Below are 25,657 nucleotides of genomic sequence, written 5' to 3'. Positions count from 1 at the left end.
CTGTGTTACATAATACCTGATCATGTACATTTTACCTGTGTATGCCAGAAACAATTCGCATATTTCTGTTCCAAGTAAATTTTGCAAATAAATGAATAAAAAATATAATTATGTTCGCTAAAGCTTCAATTTATTGATATTTCTGGCATGCTTAACCCCTTAAGGACGCAGCCCTTTTTCACCTTAAGGACTGAGCACTTTTTCGCTATTCTGACCACCGTTGCTTTACGAATTAATAACTCGAAAATGCTTTTACCGAATATTCTGATTCTGAGATAGTTTTTTAATGACATATTCTACTTTATTTTGTTGGTAAATTTTCGGCATTACTTGCATCCTTTTTTGTGAAAAATTCCAAAATTTCATGAAAATTTAGAAAATTTTGCATTTTTCTAACTTTGAAGCTCTCTACTTGTAAAGAAAATGGTTATTCCCAATACATTTTATTTTTATTCACAAATACAATATGTCCACTTAATGTTGGCATCATAAAATGGACATATTTTTGCTTTTTGAAAAAATAAGAGGGCTTCAAAGTAGAGCAGCAATTTTCAAACATTTCATGAAAATTGCTAAATCTGAAAGGACAGATGTTACAGAACTACAACTCCCAGCATGCCTGGGCAGTATAGGCATGCTGAGAGTTGTAGTTTGGCAACATCTGGAGGGCTACCTTTTGGGTACCACTGTAACAGTGGTCTCCAAACTGTGACCCTCCAGATGTTGCAAAACTACAACTCCCAGCATGCCCAGACAGACTTTGGCTGTCTGGGTATGCTGGGTGTTGCAGTTTGGCTTTCCTAGTGGTTGCCACAGTAAAGATCACTTTACTTTCACTTTCATTTGAATGATTTCAGCAGGCATCCCGGTCCGGTCCCCAACCGGCTAGAGGCGGGGACCGGAATTCCCACGGGCGTATGCATACGCCCCACGTCCTTAAGGACTCGGGATGCAGGGCATATGCATACGCCCGGCATCCTGAAGAGGTTAAAGAGCAAAGAAGACCAGCTTTCACACAAAAACACATTTAGCACAAAAGAGCGTCTGGAACTTCACTCGGATGCACGGTTTCCTTTAACATACATGCATCAGTGGAGACAGGCACTATATGGGGGAGATTTATCAAAACTTGTCCATAGGAAAAGTTGCCCAGTTGCCCATAGCAACCAATCAGATCACTACTTTCATTTTGCACAGGCACTTCTAAAAATGAAAGAAGTGATCTGATTGGTTGCTATGGGCAACTCAGTAACTTTTCTTCTGCACAGGTTTTGATAAATCTCCCCCTGTAACTCTGGCTGCAGTGGTGCAGAGCAATAAATAGTTCACCAGTAGCATTGTCTATTTTGAAGAAAATCACAGAAAGCCGCACTCACCACTTGATGCCAGTCTTACTTTATTGAAACATAGGTCTAAGATGCAGGGACGCCTCCATGGGACGGTATCTGTTTTGTGTGGCAGGCACACTTCGCCTAGCCAACTGCTTCCAGAGGTTCATTGTGTAAGTGCCAGAGCCACATTTCTGACAAAAGGCACAATGCCTGAAGATGGGCAATTAAAGCGGTACTCAGGTGGAAAACATTTTTTTTTATCAACTGGTGCCAGAAAGTTAAACAGATCTGTAAATTAGGAAAAAATGGAATGGAATGCGTAGCTCAGACAACTGTGATAAATGAACGAGGTTAACTGGATACCTCTCACCCAAAAAGAGGAACCAGGGATACAATCAACAAGGAAAAACAGTTTTCCAGTCCTCAATACGTTCACACTCAATTAGAGTTATATGGTATCTGTCTGGTATCAACAAGGAAAGAAAATGAATAGATATTTTGGATGGAAATTTATTAATATAAAGCTCAATTGGTAAGTGTACAAATGTTGATAAAAATAGAATAAAAAATAAAAATTAATACTATGCCTTACATATGGCCCTATATGGGCACTATTAAAAAATTAAAAACAGATGCCACAGAATACAAAAAGTACAAGATTAATACATATGACCATTGTTTGACATATAGCCCTCCTTATTAAATGCTGAAATATATAGTGAGGTAAATACCGAGTCAATGTATAATGAACAGTGAACAATAAAGAATTATATATCTAAGTATATAGATCAGTTTTGTCACCTGCAATGAAGAAACAACCTAGAATATGAAATTGCCTAAAGAAATATAAAATAGACCTACAGTGTAAACACCTGTAATGAAAATACAAAAAAGCAATAAACAGCAATGGTCCAATAATTCAAAAATGTAGATTTCAATTGAAATATCCTATAGCAACCATGTATTGATGTCTTATAGAGGGCAAGATCGCGATCTTAGTATAGTTCTATGTACAATTGTGGCCATATTCATGTACTTTTTGTGCTGTGTTTATAAATAGTTTTTATATCCAAAATTAAGAGGTGCCGGATGTATCCACTGTAATGTTTGCGTTAATTGTAAACAATGTCAATGATGATATACAATGTTGTATCAATGTCCTGTATGGTACACACTCTATATGATATCAGAATGCAGTGTTATAGCTGCGATGAAGCTGTCGGCACGTTCGTGCCACTCACCACTCCTGGGGTCCAGCTGACTTCACCCGCTCTAGCTGGGGCGGTGGTGTTCAGCCGCGTCTTTCCAGCGGGCTCCCGTGATGGCGATGTTCGGCCGGTCAGCGTGGTCCTCGGTGGCGTCTGACGTCAGCAGTCAGCTGATGGCAGGTAAGCTGACTCTTTGATAATGTGTCCGCTCACTCCGGTTTATGGATAAGAGAGTCCTTAAGTTCTATAGCGTGTGTCCACAAACTTGTAGACCTGGATAGAAATCCTGCTTATTTTCCTCTTTCTGATGGTATTAAATACACAGCCTCATAGTGTATTAAGGAAAACGCATTATTATAAGATGCTCAGTGTGAACTGAGTTCAGTGGGATCCCGTCAATAAAATATCATCAAAAATTTCATCAAACACGTTTCGGGGTATAATAGATTAGCACCCCTTCTTCAGTGGTGTATATCACAATAGTGAGGTGACTGGCCTTATATATAGTCATCTCCATTGGAAGTTAATTGGACAATTCAGAGACTCCAAAATCCAGAAATGGATTACTCAAATATATTTCCACCATAAGATCCGAAATTGATTAATATATACTCTGACTGTGTTCAGACATGGTTTTGTACAAATCATGTTTTCAAAATATCTATGGTCTAACAATTATTTATTATGATATATGTTACTAAATAGGAGATATATGGATAGCATAGGATTATTTTAGCAATAGATATAAATAACAATAGTGGGAAATAGAAATAAAAAATAAAATGAGAATAGATATAGATTTAAATATAGATAATGATGATATTAACACAAATAAAAATGTAAATAGATATATAGAAATAGTAATAGACATAATGATAACGACTAAATAAAATAAAAATAAGAATGAATGTATAGAAAATGGACAAATATAAAAACAATAATAATATTGTAGCAGGAATTCGCACTAAATCTAATCTAATATTGAACTGCAACTATATCTAAAGGAGAAGTAGAACCAGGGTGATAATTCTGCAGACGTAGGGCATCAGGTGGTGACGCGCTGTAAGAATAAGCGCATCTCGACCGGGTCCATACTGTCTACAGAAACCCAAATAATTCTAAACTAGAGTTTAAGCCCTTAGGCTCTAGGCTGTCAAATTCATAAATCTTTTGGCTCTCGGCCTTGGACATCCTTATTAGAAAACTTCCCCCTCGCCAGTCATGACTGTCTGTTTGGATACCTACAAATGATAGGCTGGCGGGATCCCTATTGTGGAATTGGGCAAAATGTTGTGAAAGGGGATGTTTCGGGCAACCCTTTTTGATGTTAGAGACGTGCTCGGCAATTCTGGTTTTGAGGGGTCTTTTGGTCCTGCCGATGTATTGTTTTTGGCAACCACACTGCAATACATAAATTACTCCTTTCGTGTTACATGTTATCAAATTGGGGATTTTCCATATAAATGTATTAACTGTGGAACAAATCTCATGTACTTTTTTTTTGGCCTCCCAGGAGATGGCAAATGGGGCAGGAACCGCATCGGAAGAAGCCTTTTGTAGTCAGCCATGTGGATGATTTAGTTTTGCTGATCGTCTTTTTAACGGATGGTGCTACGGTGATCCCCAGATTTGGGGCCCTAGTGTACACTATCTGGGGTCTCAGTGGAAGTAACCTACCCAAAATTTTATCTCCTTGTGCTAAGTGCCAATATTTAGTAATTATGTGTTCTACTTTTTTATAGTCCCTATTGAATGGTAGAACGATTTTAGGCTGCATCTCTTCCATGTCCGAGCTACGTCTCGCTCCCTCAAAAAAGGTCGCCCTATCCATCTTCTGTACCTCTTCCAAAGACTTGTGTAAAATATGTGAAGGATATTTTTTGTCCACAAATTGTGATGTCTACTGTTGAGATTCTTTCTAAAAATCTGAGTCCAGAGAACAATTTCGTTTGAGTCTTCTATATTGTCCTTTAGGGACATTAGTAAGCCATCTTGACAGATGGCAGCTATCATATTGAATGAAGCTATTCTTAGCTGTGGGTTTCGTGTATGCCTTACAGATTAATTTTGTATCTAAAGCAATTATTTCAATATCTAAAAATTCTATTTTTTCCGTGCTAGTGGTGGAAGTGAATTTGAGATTATGTTGGTTCTCATTAATGCCGAGAAGGAAATCGTTCAGCCCACACTGGGTACCCCTCCAAATCAAAATAATGTCGTCAATATAGCGTTTATAGAGCACCAGGTTCGCACCGAGCTAGGGGGTGATGAAGTCATCCTCCCACGCCGCCATAAACAAGTTGGCGTAGCTCGGCGCGAACCTGGTGCCCATCGCTGTTCCTGTTAATTATAAAAATTCCGGTCAAAATAAATATAATTGTGCGTCAATATGAACTCGATGGCGGATGTGATATACTGTATTTGTTGGGATTTAATGTTACCTTTCTTTAAAAACTTTGTAACTGCTGGTATTCCCAATTGATGATCTATAATGGTATATAAAGAGCTATCGTCTAATGTTGCCATGATGTGCTCAAGTGTCCAAGAAAACTGTTCTAATAAGTGAATGATCTGTGTGGTGTCTTTCAAGTAATAAGCTGTTTGTTGAACGAATGGTTGGAGAAAACGGTCAACGTACTGTGATAGATTAGAGGTTAATGAGCCAATGCCGGAGACAATTGGTCTACCGGGCGGGTGACAAAGATCCTTATGAGTTTTCGGTAGACAATAAAAACCTGCAGTCTTTCGGGGGTACCCAGTATGACCTTTGACTAACTCTCGGTAATGACTTCATCTTCTAGTGCATTTTTGCATAAATCATTTAGTTGTTTACTATATTTTGCAGTTGGATCTAACTCAAATTTTTTATAAGTTGTCTGATCTTGTAATTGTCTAAGACATTCTTTATTATAGTCACTTGTGTTTAATATAACGACCGCTCCGCCTTTATCGGCGGGGCGTATCGTTACATCCGCGAGCGACTGTAGTTCTTGGATTGCTCTTTTTTCCTTAATACTTGTATTATAGGTTCTAGGTTTCATAAATTTCAAAGATCTCAATTCTCTTTTCGCTGATTTCTTGATTTCTTGGTCTGATCTGGACCCATCTCGGATTTTGGATAAAACCATGATTTAGGTTTACAATTAGTATGTAAAAATTTGGGAGTAGATCTGGCCTGTTCCAAGGGATGTTTTATGAAGTATTTTTTTAGACATAAATTGCTACATATTTTTCAACCCCGATATAGACATCAAATTTGTTAAGAGAATGATCGGGTGCAAACTTTAGACCTTTATTTAGGATAGCTTCCTGTTCTCTTGTTAATGTATGGTTACTTAGATTAATAATTGTATTTTCTGTAACTTCTAATTTAGTTTCCCCATCTTTTGAGGGGGTTGTATTCTGTTGTCTGCTTCCTCTTGTTCTCCAGCGTATCCTCTTTTTTTGGGGGTGGCTAATTGTGATATTGTTGATTGTGCTGATTCCATCTGTGGTCTCAATTGTGTCCCAGACGATTGTGAACTGTGATTGTGGGTTGGATGTGTTCTGTATTGAATATTCCCTCCATCTCGGGCTGGTGTAGTGTGTGCTGAGGTAGGGTGTTGTTGATGTTGATAAAGTGGTGGTGGTCTGGGATGAAATGTGTTCCGGTGATAAGTCCTTGGAGGATAGTGATGCATTGGTTTCCGGTAGTGTGGAGAATATTGCTGTATCTGATACTGATTGTGTCTGTGATTGTGATGTGGTTGGTGAACTGGAGAATGTCTGTAATGTGGATATGGTTGTCTGTGTGTTTTTAAATTACTTCTATTTAAAAATCTTAATCCAGTACTTATCAGCTGCTGAATGCTCCTCTTTCCATGTCAAGAACTGTCCAGAGTAGGAGCAAATCCCCATAGCAAACCTCTCCTGCTCTGGACAGTTCCTGACATAGATAGAGGTGTCAGCAGAGAGCACTGTGGTCAGAAAGAAAAGAAATCAAATAAAAAAAAATCAAAAATGAAAAGAACTTTCAGAACAGCTGATAGGTACTGGAAGGATTAAGATTTTTAAATAGAAGTCATTTAAAAATCTGTTTAACTTTCTGGCACCAGTTGATTTAAAAAAAAATGCTTTCCACCAGAGTATACTTTAACCCCTTCATGACCCAGCCCATTTTCACCTTCAGGACCTGGGCCTTTTTTGAAAATCTGACCACTGTCACTTTAACCCCTTAACGACGCAGGACGTATATTTACGTCCTGCGCCGGCTCCCGCGATATGAAGCGGGATCGCGCCGCGATCCCGCATCATATCACGTCGGTCCCGGCGCTAATCAACGGCCGGGACCCGCGGCTAATACCACACATCGCCGATCGCGGCGATGTGCGGTATTAACCCTTTAGAAGCGGCGGTCAAAGCTGACCGCCGCTTCTAAAGTGAAACTGAAAGTATCCCGGCTGCTCAGTCGGGCTGTTCGGGACTGCCGCGGTGAAATCGCGGCGTCCCGAACAGCTGATCGGACACCGGGAGGGCTCTTACCTGCCTCCTCGGTGTCCGATCGACGAATGACTGCTCCGTGCCTGAGATCCAGGCAGGAGCAGTCAAGCGCCGATAAAGCTGATCACAGGCGTGTTAATACACGCCTGTGATCAGGATGAGCGATCAGTGTGTGCAGTGTTATAGGTCCCTATGGGACCTATAACACTGCAAAAAAAAAGTAAAAAAAAAGTGTTAATAAAGGTCATTTAACCCCTTCCCTAATAAAAGTTTGAATCACCCCCCTTTTCCCATAAAAAAAATAAAACAGTGTAAAAAAATAAATAAATAAACATATGTGTTATCGCTGCGTGCGTAAATGTCCGAACTATAAAAATATATCATTAATTAAGCCGTACGGTCAATGGCGTACGCGCAAAAAAATTCCAAAGTCCAAAAAAGCGTATTTTGGTCACTTTTTATAACATAAAAAAATGAATAAAAAGTGATCAAAAAGTCAGATCAAAACAAAAATCATACAGATAAAAACTTCAGATCACGGCGCAAAAAATGAGTCCTCATACCGCCCCGTACGTGGAAAAATAAAAAAGTTATAGGGGTCAGAAGATGACATTTTTAAACGTATAAATTTTCCTGCATGTAGTTATGATTTTTTCCAGAAGTGCGACAAAATCAAACCTATATAAGTAGGGTATCATTTTAACCGTAATGGACCTACAGAATAATGATAAGGTGTAATTTTTACCGAAATATGCACTGCGTAGAAACGGAAGCCCCCAAAAGTTACAAAATGGCGTTTTTTTTTCGATTTTGTCGCACAATGATTTTTTTTTCCGTTTCGCCGTGCATTTTTGGGTAAAATGACTAATGTCACTGCAAAGTAGAATTGGCGACGCAAAAAATAAGCCATAATATGGATTTTTAGGTGGAAAATTGAAAGGGTTATGATTTTTAAAAGGTAAGGAGGAAAAAACCAAAGTGCAAAAACGGAAAAACCCTGAGTCCTTAAGGGGTTAAACATTAATAACTCTGGAATGCTTTTACTTATCATTCTGATTCCGATATAGTTTTTTCGTGACATATTCTACTTTATGTTATTGGTAAAATGTCAATGATATTTGCATCCTTTCTTGGTAAAAAATCTAAAAATGTCATGAAAATTTAGAAAATTTTGAATTTTTCAAACTTTGAAAGTCTCTGCTTGAGATTGAAAATGGATATTCCACATAAATTACATATTGATTCACATATACAATATGTCTACTTTATGTTTGCATAAAAAAAATTGACAAGTTTTTACTTTTGGAAGACACCAGAGGGCTTCAAAGTTCCGCAGCAATTTTTCAATTTTTCGCAAGATTTTCAAAATCGTACTTTTTCAGGGACCAGTTCAGGTTGGAAGTGGATTTTAAGGGTCTTCATATTAGAAATACCCCATAACTGACCCCATTATAAAAACTGCACACCCCAAAATATTCAAAATGACATTCAGTACGTGTTTTAACCCTTTAGGTGTTTCACAGGAATAGCAGCAAAGTGAAGGAGAAAATTCTAAATCTTCATTTTTTACACTCGCATGTTCTTGTAGACCCAATTTTTGAATTTTTACAAGGGGTAAAAGGAGAGAAATCACCCTAAAATTTGTAACCCAATTTCTCTCGAGTAAGGAAATACCTCATATGCATATGTCAAGTGTTCGGCGGGCTCAGAAGGGAAGGAGCGACAATGGGATTTTGGAGCGTGAGTTTTTCTGAAAGGGTTCCCATGTCCCATTTAGGAAGCCCCTATGGTGCCAGAACAGTGGACCTCCCCCACATGTGACCCCATTTTGGAAACTACACCCCTCATGAAATTTAATAAGGGGTGCAGTGAGCATTTACACCCCACTGGCGTTTGACATATATTTGAAACAGTGGACTGTGCAAATGAAAAATTTTATTTTTCATTTTCACAGACCACTGTTCCAAAAATCTGTCATACACCAGTGGGGTGTAAATTCTCACTGCACCCCTTATTAAATTCCATGAGGGGTGTAGTTTCCAAAATGGGGTCACATATGGATATTTATTGTTTTGCGTTTGTCAGAACTGCTGTAACAATCAGCCACCCCTGTGCAAATCACCTCAAATGTACATGGTGCACTCTCCCTTCTGGGCTTTGTTGTGCGCCCCCAGAACACTTTGCACCCACATATGGGGTATCTCCGTAGTCGGGAGAAATTGCATTACAAATTTTGAGGGTCTTTTTTCCCTTTTACCTCTTGTGAAAATGAAAAGTATAGGGCAACACCAACATGACAGTGTAAAAAATTTATTTTTTTACACTAACATGCTGGTGCAGACCCCAACTTCACCTTTTCATAAGGGGTTAAAGAAGAAAAAGCCCCCCAAAATTTGTAAGGCAATTTCTCCCAAGTACGGAGATACCCCATATGTGTCCCAAAACTGTTGCCCTGAAATACGACAGGGCTCCAAAGTGAGAGAGCACTATGCGCATTTGAGGCCTAAATTAGGGATTGCATAGGAGTGGTAATAGGGGTATTCTATGCCAATGATTCTCAAACAGGGTGCCTCCAGCTGTTGCAAAACTCCCAGCATGCCTGGACAGTCAATGGCTGTCCGGCAATACTGGGAGTTGTTATTTTGCAACAGCTGGAGGCTCCGTTTTGGAAACAGTAGCGTACCAGACGTTTTTCATTTTATTTGGGGGAGGGGGGCTGTGTAGAGGTATGTGTATATGTAGTGTTTTTAACTTTTTATTTTACGTTAGAGTTAGTGTAGTGTAGTGTTTTTACGATGGGAGTTTGAGCTGCAGCGCAAAATTTGCGTCATCTCAAACTTGCAGCACTCACTGTAAACCTCCGCCCATGTGAGTGTACCCTGTACATTCACATTGGGGGGAGGGGGCAAACATCCAGCTGTTGCAAACTCCGAGCATGCCCTTTGGCTGTCCGTGCATGCTGGGAGTTGTAGTTTTGCAACAGCTGGAGGCACACTGGTTTGGAAACACTAAGTTAAGTAATAAACTTTCAAGTGTTTTGCAACCAAACTTAGTGTTTCCAAACCAGTGTGCCTCCAGCTGTTGCAAAACTACAACTCCCAGCATGCATGGTCTGTCAGTGCATGCTGGGAGTTATAGTTTTGCAACAATTGCAACAGCTGGAGGCACTGAGGTAGGAAACGGACAATGTTTCCCAACTAGTGTGCCTCCAGTTGTTGCAAAACTACAACTCCCAGCATGCCCAGACTGCCCAGGCATGCTGGAAGTTGTAGTTCGGCAATATCTGAAGGATCAGATGTTGCCAAACTACAACTTCCAGCATTCTTGGGCAGTCTGGTATGCTAGGAGTTGTAGTTTTGCAACATCTGGAGGTCCACAGTTTGGAGACCACTGTATAATGGTCTCCAATCTGTGCTCTTCCAGATGTTACAGAACTACAACTCCCAGCATGCCTGGACAGACTGAGCATGCTGAGATTTGTAGTTTTGCAACATCTGGAAGAGCACAGATTGGAGACCATTATACAGTGGTCTCCAAACTGTGGACCTCCAGATGTTGCAAAACTGCAACTCCCAGCATGCACAGAAAGCCAAAGGCTGTCTGGGCATGCTGGGAGTTGCAATTTTGAAACTCCCAGAGGCAGCGGTGAGATCGCTTTACGGCGATCTCACTGCGGCCAATGAAGATGCCCTGCTGCCGGAAACTCACCGCCGCGACGCACCACCTTTGGGACCGCCTGGAGGACGCCGCATGGCCGGGTAAGTGACGCCAGGGGACGGGTAAGGGACACTTAGCAGAGCGGTGTGTGTCCCGATCCCTGTGATCCGGACTCACACACCGCGCTGCTAAGTATTCTCATAGCGAAACGCTGCTATCAGCTAGTCAGATTTGACTAGCTGATAGCAGCGATCGCTGGGGGGGGGGGGGGGGATGGGCGGGTGGTATGAAACCCCCCCCCGTGGTCGCATGGTAAGATGGCTGGCTATCAGTGATAGCCACCATCTTACAGGGCGCTGCCGGATGCCGCGAGTAGCGGAAAAAATGTTCATGACGTACCTGTATGTCATGGGTCGGGAACACCTTGCCACTCATGACGTACAGGTATGTCATAGGTCGGGAAGGGGTTAAAGGGGTACTGCCGTGGAAAACAGTTTTTTTTAAATCAACTGGTGCCAGAAAGTTAAACAGATTTGTAAATCACTTCTTTTAAAAAATCTTAATCCTTCCAGTACTTTTTAGGGGCTGTAAGAGAAATCCAAAAAAGAAATGCATTTCCTGTGATGTCCTGACCACAGTGCTCTCTGCTGACCTCTGCTGTCCATTTTAGGAACTGGAGAAAATCCTCATAGCAAACATATGCTTCTCTGGACAGTTCCTAAAATGGACAGCAGAGGTCAGCAGAGAGCACTTTGGTCAGGACATCATAGGAAATGCATTTCTTTTTGGATTTCTCTTTAGGATACAGCCCCTAAAAAGTACTGGCAGGAATAAGATTTTTTAATAGAAGTAATTTACAAATCTGTTTAACTTTCTGGCACCAGTTGATAAAAAAAAAAAAAGTTTTCCATGGTAGTACCCCTTTAACCTGTTCAGGACCCATAACGTAACGTTACGTCATGAGTCCGCTCCCGATCTATAACGCGGGGCCACGGCCCGGACCCATGGCTAATAGCGCACGGCATTGATCACGGGGCCGCGCGCTATTAAACCTTTAGACGCGGCGTTCAAAGTTGAACGCCGCATCTAAAGTGAAAGCATGCCGGTTAGCTCAGAGAGCTGTTCGGGATAGCTGCGGTGAAATCGCGGCATCCCGAACAGCTTACAAGACAGCCGGAGGATCCCTACCTGCCTCCTCACTGTCCAATCGCCGAATGACTGCTCAGTGCCTGAGATCCAGGCATGAGCAGTCAAGCGGCAGAATCATCGATCACTGGTTTCCTATGAGAAACCAGTGATCAATGTAAAAGATCAGTGTGTGCAGTGTTATAGTCCCCTATGGGAGCTATAACACTGCAAATAAAAGGTGAAAAAAAAAGTGAATAAAGATCATTTAACCCCTCCCCTATTAAAAGTTTGAATCACCCCCCTTTTCCCATAAAAAAAACCCACAGTGTAAATAAAAATAAACATATATGGTATCGCTGCTTGCGTAAATGTCGGAATTATAAAAATATAGCGTTAATTAAACCGCACGGTCAATGGCGTACGCGCAAAAAAATTCCAAAGTCCAAAATAGTGCATTTTTGGTCACTTTTTATATCATAAAAAAATGAATAAAAAGCGATCAATAAGTCCAATCAATACAAAAATGGTACTGCTAAAAACTTCAGATCACGGCGCAAAAAATGAGCACTCATACTGCCCCATATGCGGAAAAATTAAAAGTTATAGGGGTCAGAAGATGACAATTTTAAACGTATTAATTTTCCTGCATGTAGTTATGATTTTTTACAGAAGTACGACACAATCAAACCTATATAAGTAGGGTATCATTTTAATCGTATGGACCTACAGAATAAAGATAAGGTGTCATTTTTACCGAAAAATTTCCTACGTAGAAACGGAAGACAATTTTGTCTCACAATGATTTTTTCACACTTGTCGGTCACCATGGTTCCCATTTCCAGATTTCATGGAGTAAGCCATACTCGGATTTCTTTACAAATGAACTTTAGCAGTTCCTCCCCTGTGTGACTCCATTCGCCAAGGCAAACCATGTGAAGAACAGCTTGACACCGCCGTGCCCTACACACATGGTATGATGAAGGGCCACCGTGATTTGGACGTTCAGTGGAGGCCGAGGACACGGTGGAGGATGAGGAGGCGGCTTCGCACACTGTAACAGGACCAACTGCCTGAGAGCAAGAGCATGGAGGAGGAAGCGGTGTGACCTGTCCAAGTTGCTGTTGTGGCTGTGCAGGAACCACATTTACCCAGTGGGCCGTAAAAGACAAGTATTGTCCCTGCCCGTAGTTACAGCTCCACACGTCGGCGCTGCTGTGCACTTTTGAACACACACCGACAGGCTCAAGGACTGGCCCACCTTCTCTTGTACAAACTTATGCAGAGCTGGTACTGCCTTCTTCACAAAGAAATGACGGCTTGGGACTCTCCACCTCGGCTCAGCACAAGCCATCAATTCTCTGAAAAGTGCAGAGTCCCCCACTTGAAAAGGGAGGGACTGCAACACCAGCAACTTGGACAGGAGCACATTCAACTTCTGCACCGTTGGATGACTGAGCGCATACTGTTGTCTCTTGGACATTGCTTCGCCGATGGATTGTTGGCGGAATGGCTGACTAAAAGCGGGAGAAGCAGGAGCGACAGAAGGAGTGTTTGACACACAGCTCCCTTCGGCTGAGGTGGTGGAGCCTTGGCTGGATGAAGGAGGGAGTGGATGGCCACTGGGTGATGCAGCAGGCTAGACCACTACATCGGAGCCACGGTTCTCCCAGGCCGCTTTATGGTGGCGAAGCATTTGTTGATGCAGGGCCGTGGTGCCGACATTGGGACCCTCGCCACGCTTCACCTTCTGCAGACAGATCTTACGTGAACCTCCTCCGGATGCCTTATGAAAAACTTCCACACCGCCGAGTAGCTGATTTTCCCACCCGCAGTCCGCACTAATTGACTGCTACTGGCGCCGTCTCCAGGAACCCCTGTTCCACTACCTCCCGGAAAGGTAGGCTGCCGTGAAGCAGGTGGTCTCCCCCGGGCACGTTTGGCTCCTGAATTTCCACTACTGCCACCACGCTGACTGCCAACCATGCTACCGCCTTGCTGCCTCAAGGGCAACCTGCAACTCTCTTCTCCTGATGATGATGAAGCCCCTTCTGCACCCGGCTCCCAATTGCGATCGGCTTCATCATCATCAACAGTTGTGTGCCCGTCACTGATATCCTCCTCAGGTTCCCCAACAGTGTCTGCTTTAGGACCCTGAAAACTTGCAACACCGCCTCCCACGTCACTCTCCGCATCACTACTTGGCCGCCCAGCGGAGCAAGCGGTGCATGTCTCCTCCCCTTCTTGGCTGTCCAGTAGCTGCTGACTGTCCTCTATTAGATTGTCCTCAGTAAATAGTGGAGCTGAACCCACAGCATAAGATACTTCTTTAGGAGAGGGAACAGCAAAGGCAATGGGAGGACAGGGACTGCTCCCGGGCCATGCCAACTGAGGGTTGTGTCTGAGGAACCCACCGACTGTTGACTGGGGGTGTCAGATGTCACTTGTGATGATGTGGATGAGCGTGTTAACCAATCGACGACGGCAGATGGGTTGCTGGTCGAGACACGACCGCTGGCTGATAAGGGAGCTCAGCCCTCTCGCTGCGACTCCTGCGGCCACTCGCCCCAAGTCTGCTGCCAACTCTGCCTAAAGTATTTAGGCCTCTGCCACTCCTCTGTGCACATCCTGGCACTTCTCTGCCTGACATACTTAGTGCTTTGATGAGGGTATTACAATACGCTACACTACTCTTTCAACAGTATTTGTCTAGAACAGCAGCAGGTGAATACTTACGGCTGTCCTTTCACAGTATGTAGGCCCTTGACATATTAACAGGTACTAGATGGTACAATACTTGGATGTACCTATGCGGTATGCACTGATGAGGGCAGTAATATGTGTAACTATACGCAGAAAAAACTCTGTAAAACACCAGCAGGTGAATACTATTGTTTGGACTTTGACGGTATGGAGCACCTTGACAGCTTAACAGGTACTAAATGGTACAATACTTGGATGTACCTATGTGGTATGCACTGATGAGGGCAGTAATATGCCTAACTATACGCAGAAAAAACTCTGTATTTTTGTAAAACACCAGCCGTTGGATACTATTGTTTGGACTTTGACGGTTTGGAGCACCTTGACAGATTAACAGGTAGTAAATGGTACAATACTTGGATGTACCCATGCGGTATTCACTGATGAGGGCAGTTATATGCGTAACTATGCGCAGAAAAAACTATTTAAAAAAAAAAAACAGCCGGTGAATACTATTGTTTGGACTTGCACAGTATGTAGCCCCTTGACAGATTAACAGGTACAAAATGGTACAAACGCACTACAGTCCACAGAACAATCATGTATTTCTGATCAGCAGCAGGACCCAACAGTGCAGCACCACAAAAAAAAAATCCAGGGATTAAACCCTAAATTGCACTCTGTCACACAATTCTGAGCAGCAGAAGATTTGTGGAGCAAAAAAAATAAACTCAATTGGGCTGAAAAATGAGGAGATAAGATGCTTCAGAAAGTTCAGGCAGCTTGGAGATCTGTGTGAGACAGCTGACAGCGATCTGCCCCTCTCTGCTGCAATGCTCAATAACGTGAATAGGAGGTGTCAGGCCCAAGGCCTGATTATTAAAATCCTATATGTGTATTATAATTGTAACTGTGTGATGTCTTATCCAAGACATGGGTGAGAGGTCATTCAGACTGTGTTTTGTGTATTGCATTTTATTTGGGGGTTTGGATGTTTGTTTACATCTCCTTTGAAGTCAAAGGCTCTTTTGAAGTCATGCACTCTGGTCCCATCATATAATCAAACAGATAAGGGGTCAGGAAGAGAGATGCCCCACCTGGTGGGATCAGAGAGGAGGGGGGAATGGAGTTTCCCTCCAAAGAAAGCAGATATGATATTTAAACAATGCTAGACTAAAAAGTTGGTTGTTAAAAGCTGGGCCACAAGCTGACAAGACCATCCTAAGAACAGCTCTCTCATGGACTGCTATATCATCATGCTGTAAGAACTTCATCTTTTGTTTTCTGAACTTGCCTTGCTAAACTCTTTTATACAGTTTTGTAACTGTATGTCATTGTTTCTGTATTTTTATATAGTCAGCACTGTGATACCTTTGATCAGATTAAATGTTTAATTAGTCAGCTCTGGTCTTTGATCTCTAAATATAGGAGCTCACCTTTCTGAAGGAGGCTCTGGTAAAACACGTTTATCTAAGGGTTAATTTGGTGACTTGCTGGGACTTGTAGTGGATACCCAGAGGTCTGGCAACTTTAACCCTTGCACCATCACACTCTCTCTAGTGTCTTAGCTGGACCGATAGGGTGTGATCGTGACAGGAGGTTTAGCTATCAATGATCCTTCTCAGTGTGAACAGCAAAGCACTCTGCACTCCTGTCTTTCCCTAATGCTGATGTGACTAGCAGTTGCAGTGTAACGCTGTGGTATGAGCTATTCACACACGCGCAGTCCCGTCCTCTCTATCTGAGTGCATAGATGAAATGGAGAGGCAAGATGGCCGCCGATTATATAGGGGCTGTGACATCACAGGGGTCAGTGAACACTGATAGGCTGCATCTCATACGTGATTCAGGGTCAGCCCGCTTACTTTCGTTCCCGCCGCTGTTTCCCGCCCTCCCATAATCCCCTGCCCCATGTACTCACATGTGGATACGCCATCTTAGGTCTCCAATAGCCTGGAACGCTGTAAAATGGAGTTTAATGAAGCGACTTGCGCGATTGAATCGCAGCGATATTGGCGGAAATATTCACATTTGTTGCAAATCGAATTTTTCATGAAATTCGTAACTAATTCGGGTTCGTCAACTTCGATTCGCTCATCTCTAATTATAGTCATTGGAAAAGTGCGGAGCCTTAAATGTTTTTTTTTTTACGGGCAATAGCTACAGCCATCGGCACTGACACTGACACACACTCCTTGTACTTCTGTGCAGCTAAACGTGGAAGTACGGACACCTGCAAGCTGGAAAATGGTGCTCTTTCTATGAATCACAAGTACACAGTTCATGAGAGGAAGGTAGAAAAGCAGAAGGCCCTAATGGTTCCAATATGGTGCAGGTTTCTTTATTCAAGGTACTCAAAAGCGTACATCATGGCACCTATCCAATCCTGGTCCGGCGTCCAACACTTTTATGCACCTTGAATAAAGAAATCTGCACCGTATTGGAACCGTGAGAGCCTTCTGCTTTTCTATCTTCCTCTTCTAAAACATTTTTTCCCCTTCCATGTTCTCCAGAGATGAGTCGTAGCTGGAAGAAATCATCATGGCGGTCTGAGCTGGAGAAGAAAAAGGAAAGTGACCGACTCCAATCAGAGAAGATGTCACCTGATATAACTGTATGTAATCTCTCATATGGTCTGTAGTGGTAATGATGGGGGTTGCTGTCAGTCACCTGATATAACTGTATGTAATCTCTCATATGGTCTGTAGTGGTAATGATGGGGGTTGCTGTCAGTCACCTGATATAACTGTATGTAGTCTCTTATATGGTCTGTAGTGGTAATGATGCGGGCTGTTGTCAGTCTGTCAGTATCGGAGGTCCTCCTAAACTTAGTTGACAGACTGACAACATTATTCCTGTTAGTGGTGTGTTCACATGTACAAATTACAGCTTCAAATCCTGCACAGAATACTGTACGTGAGAACAGACCCTAAAGAGGTACTCCCATTCTGCAGCTGTAGGTGTGGTTATGGCATGGCTGGGGGCGTGGTTAGGGGTGTGGCTGTGAGCGTGGTTAGGGGCAGGGCTTGTCCCTTTTGGCTCTTAGCAAAAGTTGGGACTCAGAGGTATGCAATAGCAATGCACTGCCCGTCCACAGATACCAGGAATAATGCACTGCCCATCCACAGATACCAGGAATAATGCATTGCCGAACCACAGATACCAGGAATAATGCTCTGCCTGACCACAGATACCAGGAATAATGCACTGTCCGATCACATATACCAGGAACAATGCACTGTCCGATCACATATACCAGGAATAATGCACTGACCGACCACATATACCAGGAATAATGCACTGTCCGATCACATATACCAGGAATAATGCACTGACCGATCACATATACCAGGAATAATGCACTGCCTGACCACAGATACCAGGAATAATGCACTGACCGGTCACATATACCAGGAATAATGCACTGTCCGATCACATATACCAGGAATAATGCACTGCCCATCCACAGATACCAGGAATAATGCACTGCCCGACCACAGATACCCGGAATAATGCACTGTCCGATCACATATACCGGGAATAATGCACTGACCGATCACATATACCAGGAATAATGCACTGCCCGACCACAGATACCAGGAATAATGCACTGTCGAATCACATATACCAGGAATAATGCACTGTCCGACCACAGATACCAGGAATAATGCTCTGCCCGACCACAGATACCAGGAATAATGCACTGTCCGATCACATATACCAGGAATAATGCACTGACCGATCACATATACAAGGAATAATGCACTGCCCGACCACAGATACCAGGAATAATGCACTGTCGAATCACATATACCAGGAATAATGCACTGACCGATCACATATACCAGGAACAATGCACTGTCCGATCACATATACCAGGAATAATGCACTGACCGATCACACATACCAGGAATAATGCACTGTCCGATCACATATACCAGGAATAATGCACTGACCGATCACATATCCCAGGAATAATGCACTGACCGATCACATATACCAGGAATAATGCACTATCCGATCACATATACCAGGAATAATGCACTGTCTGATCACATATACCAGGAATAATGCACTGTCCGATCACATATACCAAGAATAATGCACTGTCCGATCACATATACCAGGAATAATGCACTGACCGATCACATATACCAGGAATAATGCACTGTCCGATCACATATACCAGGAATAATGCACTGCCCAACCACAGATACCAGGAATAATGCACTGTCGAATCACATATACCAGGAATAATGCACTGACCGATCACATATACCAGGAATAATGCACTGTCCGATCACATATACCAGAAATAATGCACTGACCGATCACATATACCAGGAATAATGCACTGTCCGATCACATATACCAGGAATAATGCACTGACCGATCACATATACCAGGAATAATGCACTGTCCGATCACATATACCAGGAATAATGCACTGACCGATCACATATACCAGGAATAATGCACTGTCCGATCACATATACCAGGAATAATGCACTGTCCGATCACATATACCAGGAATAATGCACTGACCGATCACATATACCAGGAATAATGCACTGCCCGACCACAGAAACCACAAAAATACACTGCTGCATGGATAGTGTGGTAGAATATATATATATATATATATCTCTCTCTCTCTCTCTATATATATATATATATATATATATATATATATATATATATCACACTGCCGTGTCAGTACATACAACGGTTAAGAAAATATTGATTGCTATAAGAAGTATATTGAGGTATCATGTCCGCCCATATATTTAATGTAACAGTTAAAGGGGTTATCCACCATAAGGGGATTTTAGTACGCACCTGACAGGCAGTAATGGACATGCTTAGGAAGGATCTGCGCTTGTCTTGGGGCTAAATGGCTATGTTGTGAGATTACCATAACACTGTCGGTCAAAAAGGTACTCTCCTTCACATACTATGGAACTGCCCAATCATCCAAATGTTCTGGTTAGAATGCAAAAATCTCTTGACATCTATATTTAACTGTTCCATTCCGTGGAATCCCCAACTAGCCCTTCTTTATATAGGTTTACAAACTATACCCCCTCCACTAAGAGAATTATTTTGTATTATCATGATAATTGCTAAAAACACGTTATTGAGTAACTGGAAGACTCCATTGGTCCCCTGTTTTGATATAATCCTGAATAAAATAAATACTACATATTCATTCGAAAAGGTTATAGCTAGGGGTTCTGGAAAGTTGGACACATTTAACATCAGATGGTCTTCATGGTCTCTGTCCTCTCATTGTAGAGATATTTAGATTAAAAGTGATTTTTCCACTGACATGATATTTACAAAACGACATTAGGTTACATGGGGCACATTGACATCCATTATTAGAGTTAAACCTTTTCATCATCTTGTTCTATAAGTAATGTCTTGGCATTTGCACTTTTATACAACGTTTCATTATATATCAGATATATAAGGATAAAAGAAAAAAAATGTATATATGTGTGTATATGTATGTATATGTATATGCATATATAACATTATTGGTACGAACGCATTCTACCACGTAAGTTATCTCGGAGATGTTATATTTCCTTTATTTTTATTTATTTTACTTCAGTCTTTTATTTCTGTTTTCCTTTTGGTTTGGTTAAACAACTGCCTATCTTATATATCAGATGGAATCGACAATCAAGTCTTCCTATATGCAGTAAACAAATGTTCGCTGTTTTTGTTGTTGTAAAATAATAAGTTTACAGCTGCGCCTGTCCTTTATACATGTTTGTTTTTCTATTTTGGTAAAATTCTATAAAAAAAACTATTGAAAGAGAGAAACATAAATGAGCTGCATCCATTCAAATCAGTGTGGTTTTCAATACAGCTTTGTTTTTAATTACGTTTGCAGTGACAACTTCATGTGGCTGTACCTCTGGAAGGTTTGCCCTGACTCAAGATGGCTACCCTTACATGAAGGATGTCTTCTGCACATGTGCACTAGCTATGGACCAGCTCAGCTCCCTTACTGCATTATATCATGTGATAGAGGTTGCAGTCAACCAGGAAGAACTTCCTGACATGCTCCTGTGATTTGTTTACAAGCCAAGACAAGCGTGACAGAGGAGTTACCTTGGACTATATATAGCAGTACTGGGGGGTGAGTGACAGCCCACTATTTTAGGATTTATACTATTATATATGGAAACTAGGGTTATGGGACTTGATACTGTAACACAGACATGATTCATTGATATGAAGACTATATGTATATGCCACTGTAACACTGGATTTACACTTGTGATCACTGTGAAACCTATGTATGGATTATGCTAATTAATGCCCTTACTATGCACAGATTATGTAAAAATAATTCATGATGTCACAAATACATTGTCTGTTTTATATAAGGAAGTGATGTAACACTTGATTTTCCTGAAAAAGTCCTGTTTTTGGATTAAAATGTCACATTGTACACTGGGTAAAAATACAGCATTTTTTTGATCATCTTTACTTATCTGGCTATTGTTTATTCATAGTAGAAGATGCTGTTTATATCTTATTGATCCTTCACCTTACCAAACACTAGCACAGCCCCATGACTCTTCCCATACAGATACCAGCAGTAATACACCGCCTGACTACAGGTACCAGCAGTAATACACCGCCTGACTACAGGTACCAGCAGTAATACACCGCCTGACTACAGGTACCAGCAGTAATACACCGCCTGACTACAGGTACCAGCAGTAATACACCGCCTGACTACAGGTACCAGCAGTAATACACCGCCTGACTACAGGTACCAACTGTAATACACCGCCTGACTACAGGTACCAGCTGTAATACACCGCCTGACTACAGGTACCAGCAGTAATACACCGCCTGACTACAGGTACCAGCAGTAATACACCGCCTGACTACAGGTACCAGCAGTAATACACCGCCTGACTACAGGTACCAGCAGTAATACACCGCCTGACTACAGGTACCAGTGTCAAAGATGGCTTGAGGTGAGTGATTCCTGCTGTATACTGCTGAGTGTCGACATAAGCAAATTCACACCAGACAATGTTGGTATAAATCCCCTTCTCAGCACCGACTCCCAAAGAGTTCTGCCCCAAGAAGTTCTGTTCATTACACGGATGCACATTGTTTTTACATTTGACAAAAAAAGGGAGGTTTAATTATGATGTCAAAATCATCATGTTACATTTTGATTGGTTGTTTGAGTATTACATCTGTATATATTAGGATATCTAGCATCCATTTAATTCTTGGCAGAAGTTCTTCTACCGGGAAATTCCAGAGTTCTCTGTCCGTCAGATATTTTGTCTTTTGACTTCTTATCTTGGTCCTCCTGGTGTCATCTCAAGGTCTCCATCTTAGCAAATTGCAAGCTGATTTATGGGTTAAGGGTAGTTAACAAATATCTTTCTCCAGCATCAGCAATGGCATATCAGTATTAATATATTGATCAGTCATCAGAAACATAAGGGTAATCACAAGCAGTAACACATCGCCTGACTACAGGTACCAGCAGTCATGCACCGCCTGACTACAGGTACAGGTATTTTTTTTATTATAGTTCCAGGGCGCTTTACCTTTTTAATAAGGTGTTAAAATACATGACAAAATGCAGGTTCAGTGAGCATGACACATAGTAAATCATTGACTGATATAGAGGGGAAAAGAGCCCAGCCTGTATGGTTTTACAAGAGGAGGGGATGGAAACAGTAGGTAAGGGAGCCAGCTGGTTATGAATGATAAGTTAGGGACATAGCCATTCACAGGGCAGTGGCGGCAGAGTTATTGTAGGTCGTAGGCTTGCTTGTAGACATAGGTCTTCAGGTTGTTTTTGTAGGTCTTGGTGGTAAGTTGGCAAGTTCCAGTGTATGGGGGAAGCACGGGAGAAGTCTTAGAGACTGTTGTGTGAGGTGCATCTGGGGTGGAGAGCTTTGGCGGAGGTCTTGGGAGGATTGGAGCTTATTTGAGGGTTGTACCAGGAGATTAGATCAGAGATGTATGAAGGGGAAAGGTTGTGGATGGACTTGTATGTCATAGTGAACATTTTGAACTTAATTTGTTGGGCAACTGTTAAGAAGTGAAGGGTTTGACACAGGGGAGAAACAGTGGAGAAGCAAGGTGTGATGTGGATTAGTCAGGTAGCAGAGTTGAGGATAGATTGGTGGGGAGCAAGAGTATTTGATGGAAGGACTTACAGGAAGATGTTGCGGTAGTCTAAGCAGGAAACAATGTCATGTACTAATAGTTTAGTTGAGGCAAAGTAAAGGAGTGAGTGGATTTGAGGTAGTACGGTACTGGATGTGTTGTTTGAAAGGCAATACAGAGGCGAAGGTGACCCCCAAGGAAGCAGACTTGCTCCACTTGAGAGAGAGTGGAGCCATTGACTATGATTGATCGAGTTGGGGGGGGGTTTAATAGAGATGGGAGAGAGAGGAATGATAAATTCTGAGAGGGGTAAAAAGGATGATAGACAATCTGAAATTTTGAATAGGAGCGAGGTGACCTCTGGAACAGAGAGGTAGATTGGAGTGTCATCTGCATAAGAGTGGAACTTGTAGGCATGTAATTCTATTATCTGTCCTAGGCCAAGAGTATAGATAGAGAAGAGTAGGGGCCCAAGGACAGAGCTTTGTGGGACTCCAACAGTGAGAGGGCTACGGAAGGAAGTGACATGTAAGTGGGAGACACTTAGGGGGAGACTTATCAAAACCTGTGAAAAGGAAAAGTTGCCCCTAACAACCAATCAGATTGCTTCTTTCATTTTGCAGAGGCATTGTTAAAAATGAAAGGAGTGAGCTGATTGGTTGCTATGGGCAACTTTTCCTCTGGACAGGTTTTGATAAATCTCTACCCTGAATGTGCAGTTGGTAAGGTATGAGGATATCTAGAAGAGGGTTAAATGTGTGAAAATTAGGGAAAACATAGTTTGTAGCAGAAACGAGTGGTCGACTATGTATTTATGTAGCACCAACCAATGTGCTGATTTGATTCTATATACATACAGTATATATACAGTATATTATTCATTCTCAGTGAATTCAGAGTATGCTCATCTCAATTTGTGTGTGTATGTTTTATATAAGTAGTTTACCATGACTGTTTGCAACTCTTTCACTGTAGTTTTTTTCTCTTTATTTTAGGATGACACAGTGTTTTCTGTAAGGATGACCGAATCCATCAGTGAGTTATAGGACATCTTTAAATTCAACTTCCACAATGAGTGGAAAGTCTTTGCTGCTCAAAGTCATACTATTGGGGGATGGTGGAGTTGGAAAAAGCTCCCTTATGAATCGATATGTAACAAACAAGTTTGACTCTCAGGCATTTCACACCATTGGTGTTGAGTTTCTTAACCGGGACCTTGAAGTTGATGGGAGGTTGGTGACCCTGCAGATATGGGACACAGCTGGTCAAGAACGCTTTAAGAGTCTTCGCACTCCCTTTTACAGGGGAGCTGACTGCTGCCTACTTACGTTCAGTGTGGATGACAGACAGAGTTTCCATAATCTGAGTAGCTGGAGAAAGGAGTTCATATTTTATGCTGATGTTAAAGAACCTGAATGTTTTCCTTTTGTAGTTTTAGGCAACAAACTTGACAAGAATGAAAGAGAAGTTAGCACAGCCGAAGCACAAGCCTGGTGCAGTGAGAACGGGGGCTACCCCTACCTAGAAACAAGTGCCAAGGATGACACCAATGTTACTGGTGCATTTGAAGAAGCGGTAAGACAGGTTTTGGCCATGGAAGAACACATGGACCATACAGTTTTTGGTAATACTATAGATCTTCATAGCAGTGACCACGCAAAGTCACTATGCTGCTGAAAGAAAAACATTGCAGTTACAGAGTTAGAAGGGAGTCAGAAGAATACAAACACTGACAGTGGGAAGAATACAGTTGCAAAACAATATAGCAAGGGTTCTTTAAAAGCCATGGTATTCTAAGGTTTGGCACAGCAAGATTGGTAAGGTTTCCAGTGGTAGTATGCATCTTATTCTGAAGGCATTGTGAATTACAATGCCTCATGCTGAAAATTGCATAGCTGGCCAAAAGGACTATTACTTAGTGATATTTCTGTCATTTCTTGTAACCAATGGCATTTAGGTAACTATATCATTATTTATGGCATATCTTATACGGTAGGGTGCTTTTTTGAGAATAAGAAAACCCTTTGAAGCTTCCCATATTAAAGGGAATCTGTTGGCTGCAATTCAACAATTGCCTTGTTTCAAATCTTGCACCTGCACACAATTTGTATATACACCACAGGAACAAAATTAAAAAGAGGGCTCTGCGTCAAGCTTACTGTCAGTCAAGCAGGGATGGAAGGGGAAGAAAGGAGGCTTTCTGCTCTTGGCACTTCAGGGGCTTGGTAACGCCTCTTTGACTCTTTGTACTATAGAATAAAAGCATTTTTCTAAGTTATTGAAGCACAGACGCATATGAAGAGTACAGTGTGTCTCCCGTCCTAATCGTTATGTAACAGTGCCAGCAGTGTCTTCGCTCCAAGCTTTAAAAGCTGTTTATTCTTGGAACTCTTTTAACATCTCATATAAATATTTCTTGTTGGCTACTTGAGAGACTCTCGGATCAGGTACACAAGTTCAATTACAAAGAGTTATGTATTGTGTAAATGTCCTTGCTATCCACTTGTACATTTATGGTATTTTAAGTGCATGGCTACATCCTGTTTTCCCGGGAAGTCACTGTCTGTATTTGCAGTATTAAAATATCCAGTGTAAAACTTTTATTTGGGGACAGTAAAGTTGTCCTTTAAAAAAAAAAAAAAAAAAAAAAATATCTCTGTAGGACTAGATAATCTCAAATTATTTTGGGGTGAGAATAAAGAACATGTACAGCTCTGTGCATAGAAAGCAATTTATTTGCAATATTGGATTTTCTTTACAGGTAAAACAAAGCTTTGATAAATTGTTCCTGTTTGCAGCCGTGCAAGAAAAATGTAATAATGAAGTGTGAAGTAAAGTGTAATAATAGTAAAAAAAAAAAAAAAACTTGGTCATCTACCACCGATGTAGATTTTCTAAACTGTAATCTATTGAGCACTGGCTAAAACGTGAGTAGAGCCTAAGGGATCCACTGGTTTCACTCTTAAAGGGGTATTCCAGTAAAAAACTTAT

General features: G+C 41.7%; 1 protein-coding gene across 1 annotated transcript; it reads left to right on the top strand.

The window, feature by feature from the left end:
- The first annotated feature begins 1,276 nt into the window (after nt 1-1,276).
- RAB9B (RAB9B, member RAS oncogene family) lies at nt 1,277-25,397 on the top strand. Its single transcript, XM_056538293.1, has 3 exons — nt 1,277-1,863; nt 20,406-20,654; nt 23,662-25,397. Exon 3 carries the CDS (start codon nt 23,738-23,740, stop codon nt 24,341-24,343), a length of 606 nt encoding a protein of 201 aa, XP_056394268.1. The 5' UTR covers nt 1,277-1,863; nt 20,406-20,654; nt 23,662-23,737; the 3' UTR covers nt 24,344-25,397.
- The last annotated feature ends 260 nt before the right edge of the window (nt 25,398-25,657 follow it).

The sequence above is a fragment of the Hyla sarda genome, chromosome 9, assembly GCF_029499605.1.
Source record: "Hyla sarda isolate aHylSar1 chromosome 9, aHylSar1.hap1, whole genome shotgun sequence".
NCBI lineage: Eukaryota > Metazoa > Chordata > Amphibia > Anura > Hylidae > Hyla > Hyla sarda.
This window is presented reverse-complemented; position numbering and strand designations above follow the sequence as displayed.

Excerpts from the sequence above, each read along its gene's own strand:
- RAB9B (XM_056538293.1), top strand. The coding sequence starts at position 23,738 with ATGAGTGGAAAGTCTTTGCTGCTCAAAGTCATACTATTGGGGGATGGT.